At 46.3% G+C, this 10,831-nt stretch overlaps 1 protein-coding gene across 1 annotated transcript; it reads left to right on the top strand.

Annotated features, from left to right (window-relative positions):
• Positions 1,810-7,164, top strand: LOC8067356 (calcium-transporting ATPase 4, endoplasmic reticulum-type). The gene is made up of 8 exons (XM_002440444.2): positions 1,810-3,756; positions 4,018-4,087; positions 4,206-4,327; positions 4,449-4,727; positions 4,885-5,262; positions 5,644-5,753; positions 5,880-6,108; positions 6,218-7,164. The coding sequence occupies exons 1-8, from the start codon at positions 2,344-2,346 to the stop codon at positions 6,791-6,793; spliced, it is 3,177 nt and encodes a 1,058-aa protein (XP_002440489.1). The 5' UTR covers positions 1,810-2,343; the 3' UTR covers positions 6,794-7,164.

Genomic DNA, 10,831 nt, shown 5'->3' with positions numbered 1-10,831 from the left:
TGTTTTAATTGTTTCCGTCGCACGAGTGATAGAAGCATTTAAATCATCTATGTTTCCAATAGACTGATTCTTCATTCTTGTCGCCAATAAACCTTGGGACGTTGACACTACGTCATGCCATAGGCTCATTGCTATGATCGAGTACGTGAAAATTTCTTATTTACTCGTACTCCATAATATTCCATCAAAAAAATAAATCGAGTCCTAAAATTATATACCTTAGGTCAAAGGATCCTGAGTTTGACCAATTTTATAGCAAGGAATAATAACGATATTTCTAACACCAATTTTAGACAAGTTAAAACATGTTTTTGACTTTGCACAACTGTAAGTTGAATTATTTACGCGGACTTACTATGTCCAAAATTATAAGACGTTTTGATATTTCTAAATTTATAGTCTTTTACCATATATCTAATATATATCTAGGTAAATAGCAACAATATGAATCTAGAAAAGTTAAAGTATCTTATAATTTTGAATGAAGCGAGTAGTTGATTAGTTTTTAGTGACTACCTCTAATAAATATACACATAGGCCTCTTTATGCCAATTTGTCTTAAAAAACCCAATTTCTTCATTCTTAAATATAAGGGGTATAGATTGTTTTAAGTCAAACTATGCAAGATTCGATTAATTTAACACAAAAAATATTAGCATCTATCAAATGGAAAGATATAAATTATAGAAATACGTTTCCTATGAAACCAATCATGCTATTTTCTTTATGTCGTAACTACCGCTTTTTCTTTTTCTAAAGTCCATCAAAGGCATGATTTGACTTAGGTAATGTCGAAGCTACATAGGTCACGCCCTCCCTCTTTCCGTTTCCGCCGCCCCCGCCCCCGCCTCCGCCCCTGCCCCCGATCCCGCCCCGTAGCGGTTCAAATATCTTAGAGATATCAAAGGATGATGTTTAGCATGTAATAGAGATTTACACATCAAGGGAAATCTTTTAATACTATTGGTTTTCTCTTTAATTTCCACCAAGCTTCATTGGTGACTTAGATTAGACTTAGTTAAAACCCTTATACTTCGTCGGTTGGCGACTTGGCGCAATGTAACATGAAAATCGTTATGCACGTCGTGAGACGCCAGACCATATTATTATTATTATTATTATTATTGTGTCGATATATGTGGCGTGATATTGTATTTTTGTGAGGCCAGACACGTGGACGCGTCCAAAAGACTTAGAAATAAGAAATAAAAATACGTGAGATTACGCGTCTAATAAAAGGATTAGAAACTGATATTAGACCATTTTTAAAATAATATTTGAAAAAAAGATTAAATTTAAAATAAAAAATTCCGCCTGGGTTGGTTTGCGCGTAGTATAGTAGTAGTATCATCATACCAGCACACAACATCAGGCTATCAGTTCTCGTCAAAAAAAAAAAAAAGAAAAAAAAAACATCAGGCTATCAGCAGTGATGAATTCGATTGGCACGCATGCCGAGCACACAGATATGCAGTGATGAGGCCGGGCCCGTCCCATCCCATCCCTGCCAGGTGGCCATCACCTCCACGAGGATGCGACGGCGTGCGCCATCTGTCGACGCCACCGTGGACGACGGGCACCTTTCCCTTGCCTTCCACTGGTAGATGGACCGGTGCCGCGCGGCGCGGGCGGGCGGCGCCACTTTGCAGCCGCAGCAGACCTCCGCTCCGCTTCCATTCCATTCTGGATGCACCCGCATTGATTCCGACGCGGTTTGCCGGACTGCGCTAGCGGCGGCGGTTGGGAGTAGCCGCAGCCGCCCGCGCCACCGCAGGCCGCTTGCGGCTTCCCTCCCCCACCCGCCCCCGCGCCGCAGGCCGTAGTAGTAGTAGTAGCAGCCTAGGAAGCTTCGCGGCAGCTTCGTCCGCAGGCCGCGACCCCAACCCGAATTCCATTTCAAGAGGACGAGGACCTCGTCGTCCTCTCCGTCCTCCATCCACACCGCCTTCTTCTTCTTCTTCTTCTTCTTCTTCTTCTTCAACTCCCCTCCTCCCCTCACCACCAACTTGCAGCACAAGCCGAAGCAGAGCAGAGGAGACGCACCGACCCACCCCGCCCCGACCGACCGCCGCGCATGCGGTTCCCACCTCCTCCACCCCACCACCACTACCCGTAGCCGTAGGTAGGGACCGTCGGGGCCCACGCCGAACAACTTCCGGGACCGCGACGACTCCTCCTCGTCGGTCGCCGCCGTCCTTCCTCTCCCACCGCCACCGCCGCCGCCGCCCGGACTCCGACAACTCCGCCGCACCCGCTTCACCCGTCCCCGCTCCCCCCGCGTGGGCAGGGCATTGCCATCCCCTGCTTCCGCTTCAGCCGGCCCCACCGAGTCCGACGACGGCGATGGGCGAGGCGGCGCCACCGGTGCCCGCCGCGACGGACCCGGACGACGACATGACGGCGTTCCCGGCGTGGGCGCGGACGGTGTCGGACTGCGAGGCGCGGCTGGGGGTGTCCATCACCCGGGGCCTCTCCTCCTCCGAAGCCGCGGAGCGGCTACGCGCCTACGGTCCCAACGAGCTGGCGGAGCACCCGGGCCCGTCGCTGCTGCGGTTGCTGCTGGACCAGTTCGAGGACACGCTGGTGCGCATCCTGCTGGCCGCCGCCGCCGTCTCCTTCGTCCTCGCGCTCTCCTCCTCGACCGCCTCTGGGTCCGCGCCGACGCTCGCCGCCTTCGTCGAGCCGCTCGTCATCTTCCTCATCCTCGTCGTCAACGCGGCAGTCGGGGTGTGGCAGGAGGCCAACGCGGAGCGGGCGCTGGACGCGCTGCGGGAGATCCAGTCCCACCACGCCGCCGTGCTTCGCGACGGCGGATGGGTGCCCGCGCTGCCCGCGCGGGACCTCGTCCCGGGCGACGTCGTGCAGCTCCGTGTTGGGGATAAGGTCCCCGCCGACATGCGCGTCGCGCGCCTGCTCACCTCCACGCTACGACTCGAGCAAGGGTCGCTGACTGGGGAGACGGCGTCCGTCAACAAGACCTCCCGCGCGGTGCCCGTGGAGGATGCTGATATCCAGGCGAAGGAGTGCATGGTGTTCGCGGGCACCACCGTCGTCAACGGCGCGGCGCTCTGCATCGTCGCGCGCACCGGGATGGCCACGGAGATCGGCGCCATCCACGCGCAGATCCACCAGGCGTCGCAGGAGGAGGACGACACGCCGCTCAAGAAGAAGCTCAACGAGTTCGGGGAGGCGCTCACCAAGATCATCGGACTCATCTGCGCGCTCGTCTGGCTCATCAACGTCAAGTACTTCCTCACCTTCGACCTCCAGGGGGGGTGGGTGCCCAGGAACGTGAAATTCTCATTCGAGAAGTGCACCTACTACTTTGAGATCGCCGTCGCGCTCGCCGTCGCCGCCATACCCGAGGGCCTGCCCGCCGTCATCACCACCTGCCTCGCGCTCGGGACCAGGAAGATGGCTGCCAAGAATGCGCTCGTCAGGAAGCTGCCTAGCGTCGAGACCCTCGGCTGCACCACCGTCATCTGCTCCGACAAGACCGGGACGCTCACCACCAACAAGATGTCAGTGGCCAAGCTCGTGGCCATCGGCGATTCTTCACAGGAGGTTAGGAGCTTCAAGGTGGATGGTACGTCCTACGATCCCCAGGACGGGAAAATTCACGATTGGCCTGCTGGGAGCATCGATGCCAACCTCGAGACGATCGCTAAGGTCGCAGCTGTGTGCAACGATGCCAATGTGGCACTTTCTTCGCAGCAGTATGTTGCCACTGGAATGCCAACAGAGGCAGCTCTAAAGGTGAGGTTGCTAAAACTTATTCGCATTTTGCTATTGTTACAATCTCCAAATCCTGCCAGTTAGGAGTAACTCTGATTTGCCGGTTACAAATGTACCAGTTGATTATCATGCTGCAAACAGCCTACTAGGTACAGTACAGTGATAATAACTGAACTGAAAATGGTGTTCTCACATGTGTTGGTCCAATGCTAAACAGGACAAGATTGCTGTCGGGAAACAAGGCGTTGTGTTCACTAACTTCCTTTTTTTTATTACTTCTAGGTTCTGGTTGAGAAAATGGGCCTGCCTGGAGGAAAGAATGGTCTGTCCTTGGATCCGTCTGAGACATTAGGTAACAAATACACGTTCTTCGCGCCTTTATTCTATTTCCTTCCTTGTAAGTGATGCTTAATAAATACATACATGCAAGGAGTCTCACACAAGTGGATTGCAATGCTGTTTGCTGACAGGCTGCTGCAAATGGTGGAACAATGTTGCCAAAAGGATTGCTACCCTCGAGTTTGACCGCACAAGGAAATCAATGGGTGCCATTGTGAAAACCAGTTCAGGAAGCAATGCCCTTCTCGTGAAGGTATCTATTCCCCTATTTCCTGCACTTGTACTGAACGATTTTTCATTTACAAGCTAAGTATGCTTTTCATTGGATCACATGTTTGCTGGACTGGTATTCAGAGTTCTTATATTTATGGCAGGGAGCTGTTGAAACTTTACTTGAACGAAGTAGCCACATTCAACTGAAGGATGGTTCCGTGGTGCCATTAGATGATAAAGCAAAGAAAACTGTCCTGGCAAGCCTCCATGAGATGTCAACAAAAGCTCTGCGCTGCCTCGGTTTTGCATACAAGGAGGATCTAGCAGAATTTGCAACATATGATGGTGAAAACCATCCTGCTCATAAGCTCTTGCTGGATCCAGCCAATTATGCAGCTATTGAGACTGACCTAATATTTGCGGGTCTTGTAGGCCTAAGGGTAAGATAACGCTCCTACTTTGAGCTGCATTGAATTGTCTCTGCACTCCACAATCTGGAATAGACACACTTAGAGACAGAGACGTGCACAATGTGTCAGCACTTGAGTTTCTTATAAAATTAACAATTTTCTTCTCATGGATGTTTTGATTTGCCAGGACCCTCCCAGGGAAGAGGTCTATGATGCTATTGAAGATTGTAGAGCTGCAGGCATCCGTGTTATGGTGATAACAGGGGACAACAAAGAAACTGCTGAGGCAATATGCCGTGAAATTGGTGTGTTTTCACCTGATGAGGATATCACCTTCAAGAGCCTTACAGGGAAGGAGTTCATGGCACTTGAGGACAAGAAGACACTGCTACGCGGGAAAGGTGGCCTTCTGTTCTCTAGGGCAGAACCTAGGCACAAACAAGAGATTGTGAGGTTGTTGAAAGAAGATGGGGAAGTTGTCGCCATGACTGGAGATGGAGTCAATGATGCCCCTGCTCTGAAACTGGCTGACATTGGTATAGCAATGGGCATTACAGGAACTGAGGTAAATACTGTTTTCCATCTTATTAGGTTCACCTCAAATCACATCTTTCTAGTATCCTGGACATAGAGCTACAGCCTTTTGAATTGCCGTATTATTTCTGCTTGAGGAAGCTGTAAAATTATTATTTTTAGATAGGCAATCCAATTCCAGCGACTGCTTTTATTGAAAGGGGTGTGGTGTTGGCCACTAGAGAATGACTGCTGCTTTGTTTTGCTGCTTTTCATATAGCCAACAGAACGGGTTAACAACATCAACTTTATTCTGTAGGGCATGGATTTCTAATATGTTGTTGTGCCCACAAGGAATATTCACATGTAAAACTATGATTTTGTCATGCTATAATATGCAGTGTTTTTCTAAAACAAATCTCTAATGTTTCAGGTTGCCAAAGAAGCCTCTGACATGGTGTTGGCTGATGACAATTTCAGCACTATAGTTTCTGCAGTTGGTGAAGGAAGATCTATTTACAACAACATGAAAGCTTTCATAAGGTTTGTGCTCTAAGAGCATGGTTTGATTATTGTTCACACTTTCTAGTAGTTCTCATCAGTCAACAGTACCAGCATAATTTTTTTTCCCTCTTGAGCATTCTTGACTGTCTTCCTTGGCTGCTGCAGATACATGATCTCCTCAAACATTGGTGAAGTTGCTTCTATTTTCCTAACTTCTGCCTTGGGCATTCCTGAGGGGTTGATACCTGTTCAACTTCTGTGGGTCAATCTTGTCACCGATGGTCCCCCTGCAACTGCTTTAGGTTTCAATCCACCTGACAAGGACATCATGAAGAAGCCACCTAGGAGGAGCGATGATTCACTGATCACTCCCTGGATTTTGTTCCGCTACCTGGTAAATGATCTCCCTTGTCTTTTACTATTCATCCCTTGAATCTGTTCGGTCATTTTTGGAACCTTATATCTTTCGAGACAGTTCCTCATGACTTTTACCTTGTCTGCAGATAATTGGCCTTTATGTTGGGATTGCAACTGTTGGCATCTTCGTCATATGGTACACACATGGGTCTTTCATGGGGATTGACCTTACTGGAGATGGTCACACTCTTGTCAGTTACTCACAGCTTTCAAACTGGGGCCAGTGCTCTTCCTGGGACAACTTCACGGCTTCACCTTTCACCGCTGGAACTAAAACTTTCACATTTGATGACCCATGCGACTACTTCCACACAGGAAAAGTGAAGGCAACAACGCTGTCCCTCTCTGTCCTGGTGGCAATCGAGATGTTCAACTCGCTCAATGCTCTCTCTGAAGACAGCAGCCTGCTCACTATGCCGCCATGGGTGAACCCGTGGCTGCTCGTTGCGATGTCGGTGTCGTTCGGGCTCCACTTCCTGATCCTCTACGTGCCATTCCTTGCAACAGTGTTTGGCATCGTTCCACTGAGCCTGAACGAGTGGCTGCTGGTCCTGCTGGTCGCTCTCCCGGTGGTGCTCATCGACGAGGTTCTCAAGTTCGTGGGAAGGTATACAAGCTCTCCAGGCCCCAAGAGGCGGTCGAGGAAGCAGAAGGGCGAGTAAAGCGCTAACATTGACTCAGTGCTCAGTTACTAAACCATTCCATTAATCATGTAAAGATGAGCGTCAGAGAAAAATGTTCTCAAGCTCCAAATTATTCAATCAATATATCAATACAGGAAAAGTGCAGATGATAGCTCATTTTCAATGTTTCTCTTTCTCCACCTAACACTAAAACAGCAACAGAAGTAGCTTCTTTGTTCTCAAAACAAGTGGTTAGTTGGCAACTTATATTATCCTGTGAATTATGTAGCGTTGAGTCAGAACTTCAGATGATACTTTTCAGTTTTTTTGGCTGCAAGACATGTGAAGCAGGGATACAATACAGCAATTATGCAAGGGACTATACCTTATTATGCTTTTAGATTGACTAATTGGTGCTAGTGCTATCTGAAACATATATTTTCTATTCTATTGGCTTTGGCCTGGTGTATCAATGTATCATTCGTAGATAGAAAAAGCTGGACAACAGCACATAGTATCAGGCGGAGGTGCTCGCGTAACCGACTGCAGTACAAGTTGCACACGTCCAGCGGTTTACCAGGAGTGGACTGAAACATGCTACATTCTGAACATGTAGCGACACAGACGCGCAATGGGCAAGGCCTTGTTCAGTTTTCATCCAAAAACTTTCGAATATTTAAATAAGTATTAAATATTAAACACAAAGGAAAAGATAATCCACACATGATCTGTCATGTAAACTTCAGGTAACCTTTGATTTGAAGGCTTTTTCGCCACCCTAGAGGCTAGAGGGATTCATCATGCATCTTTACTTCCCCTCAACTTTGACCAGTGCCTTGTTTAGTTCACCTGAAAACCAAAAAGTTTTCAAGATTCCCCGTCACATCGAATCTTGTGGCACATGCATAAAATATTAATATAGACGAAAACAAAAACTAATTACACAGTTTAGCTGTAAATTACGAGACGAATCTTTTGATCCTAGTTAGTCCATGATTGGATAATATTTGTCACAAACAAACGAAAGTGCTACAATACCGAAAACTTTTCACTTTTCGGAACTAAACAAGCCAGCTAAGAAAATACTTGGCTCGCCCACCGATGCTTTCAGCATTGGTCTCACACAAGCCATGCTCTCAAAATTTTTTGAGTGGATTTCTTTGACTACTTTTAGTGCTGTCTATTGAGATGATTATGCTTGTTTTTGAACTTGCTACTACTTCTTAGTACTCCTTTCGTCCTAAAATAAGTATCATTCTTATTTTCCGAGAAGTCATCACTTTCAACTTTGATCAAATATATACAAAAAATATATTAATATTTATAGTACATAATTAGTACCACTAGATAGATTATTGAATTTATTTTCATAATAAACTTATTTGAATATACAAATTTTATTAATATTTTATATAAACCTAGTCGAAACTGAAAAAGTTTGACCAGTACATATGAATACCACAACAACACTTATTTGGGATGGAGGGAGTATAATGTTTTCTGGATTAAAATAAACTGGAAATTCCCCTAATCGTAGCACATTCATATTCAAATACTTCCCTTACCCCCTATTTAGTTCCCATCCAAAAACTTTTTCGCTCCATCATATCAAATGCTTGGATACATGTGAATTGGGGCAGATGCATGGAGCATTAAATATAGATTAAAAAAAGCTAATTGCATAGTTTGTTTGTAATTTGCGAGACGAATCTTTTAAACCTAGTTAGTCTATAATTAAATAATAATTATCAAATACAAACAAAAATACTACAATACCCAAAAACTTTTTCACTAAGAAAATAAGAAGGCCTAATTGTGTTTGCAAGCTGATCTTCTCAAGGGCGCCAACGTACGTTCTGAACCTGGGATGTGATGGGAGTTCTACAGTAGCACGTGGATGCTCTCGATAGATGTTAGTCTGTCTCTGACAACCCTTACCCAAAATACAAACTGCATTTAAAGTTTAGGTAATACTACAGTCAAAAGGTTCTATACTCATTTTTAGTCTTCTTCAATAACAAGATTCAAAAGAAAATTCTTTCTGTAAATAGATCTCGAAAAGAGAGGATACTCATATCTGATACCTAAAATTGATCTATAGGTATTGTGTTCGAGACCTATTTTAGATTTTGTCTCCTAATAAGGTCTTTTGTTGGAGATAGCTTGAACGAGTGGCTGCTGCTTGATCTGCCAGTGGTGCGCATGGACCAGCTTGTCAAGTTTGTGGGCAGGTGTACATGGGCCGGCTATTTAGTTGGGCCTTCAGGCTAAATATTTTTTTTATTTACAATATCATATAGAAAGTAGCCTATAGTTAGGGCCTGTTTCGAATGTGATTTTTTAATATTTCTATGTTTTTTCTGTGAAATTTCTGTGTTCCAAACACATCCTTAATAATTCTTGAAAAAGGTGAAAACTAGAGTCGATATTTATTTACAAACTAAGAAGAGCACCAATGGATCGGAACATCTCGAATTACAAGTTTAGAACCGTCTGGCTGTTTCTAACGAGCTCTCAAAACGCATGAGGAAAAGAAAGAAGCACGGCATGAGACGTTGACATCAGAGATTTAAAAGTTTGTGTAAATGCTAGTACAGTAGAAGGCCAGCAGATGACACTACTATATTAATTTTAATAGAGATGGGCAAAAAAGTTTAACCGAGACATTTTGGCCAACCCTCGGACCAAAAGTCACAGTAAATTAGACCTTTGCCGAGGTGGTTTGATGACCGCCTTGGTAAATCAAACAAAAAAGAAAAAAAATAGAAAAAGCTCATACCTAGCCCTAACCAGGCCTCGATCTGGGCCGCCACCGCCAGGGGAGCTGGCCCTGCTCCATGCACCGCACGCCGCAGCCTTGGACACTCGATCCTCCACTACCTGGATGCTCGAGGGAGGCCGCTGCTAGAGGGAGGCCTGCTCGCTAGATCTGCTCGAGAAACACTGCTGGAGGGAGGCCTGCTCGTCGGCTCCAACCACTACTAGAGCCGCTGGGTTGCGTGCCTGAGCGCCAGGCCCGTCGGGAGGGCCCGCTGCCGGAGGGAGACAAGAGAGGGCGTGTCAGGACCATCACCGCCTCAGTACAGGAGTCACTATGTCGTGCTGCTGCATCTGCTTGGAGAAATAGCCGCACCACGTGAGGGGGCCATGCCGCTTGTGCGCCCTTGCCTGTGAGACTGCATCGCCCGCGCTCGCATGAGGCCGCAAGGCCGATGTCCGCGCAAGGTCACGCTGGCCATGCCACTCGCACCTGAGAGGGAGAGGGAGACCACTCAGAGTGGGAGAGAGAGAGAGAGAGAGAGAGAGAGAGAGAGAGAGAGAGAGAGAGAGAGAGAGAGGGAGAGGAGCTGCTCGGAAAGGGAGAGGCGCGCACTCGGGGAGGAGAGGGCGCCGCATACTATGAGGCTTTGGGAGAAGGAGCTCAGAGAGGAGTGAGAGATGAGAGAGGAACCCTAACTTATGATTCTATACTTGGTCATGCCTACGGGCCTGATCTGGGTCGTCTATAGGCCTCGGTTTTTTCCAAGGCGGGGGTATTTTTGGAGGCAGGTCACTTATAAGGCCAGTTTCGGTTAATAAATTTTATGAACCGCCTTTGTTATTCGATTTTGTGAGGCAGGTCACAACCAGAATTTTTAACTTCTCTTAGGCCTTGTTTACTTCCAAAATTTTTTGCAAAATAGGAATAGTAGCACTTTCGTTTGTATTTGTCAAACATTGTTCAATTATGGACTTACTAGGCTCAAAAGATTCGTCTCGCCAATTCCGACCAAACTGTGTAATTAGTTTTTATTTTCATCTATATTTAATACTCCATGCATACGTCTAAAGATTCGATGTGATGGGGAATCTGAAAAATTTTGCAAAATTTTTGGGGAACTAAACAAGGCCTAATAGTGATGTGGGCTTCTCCTAGTGTTTTAACATTCAAAATTTAGTACAAACTTTTCCTAGTAAATGTCTCCTAGTGAGGTTTCTCTAGTGCTATGACTAGTGGTAGTGTTTTATTACTAATTAAAAACACTAGGAGAACTCCAATTTGGTAGGATTGATTGTAACTGCCTGAGCTAATATAAA

Source organism: Sorghum bicolor, chromosome 9, assembly GCF_000003195.3.
Source record: "Sorghum bicolor cultivar BTx623 chromosome 9, Sorghum_bicolor_NCBIv3, whole genome shotgun sequence".
Taxonomy (NCBI): Eukaryota; Viridiplantae; Streptophyta; class Magnoliopsida; order Poales; family Poaceae; genus Sorghum; species Sorghum bicolor.
This window is presented reverse-complemented; position numbering and strand designations above follow the sequence as displayed.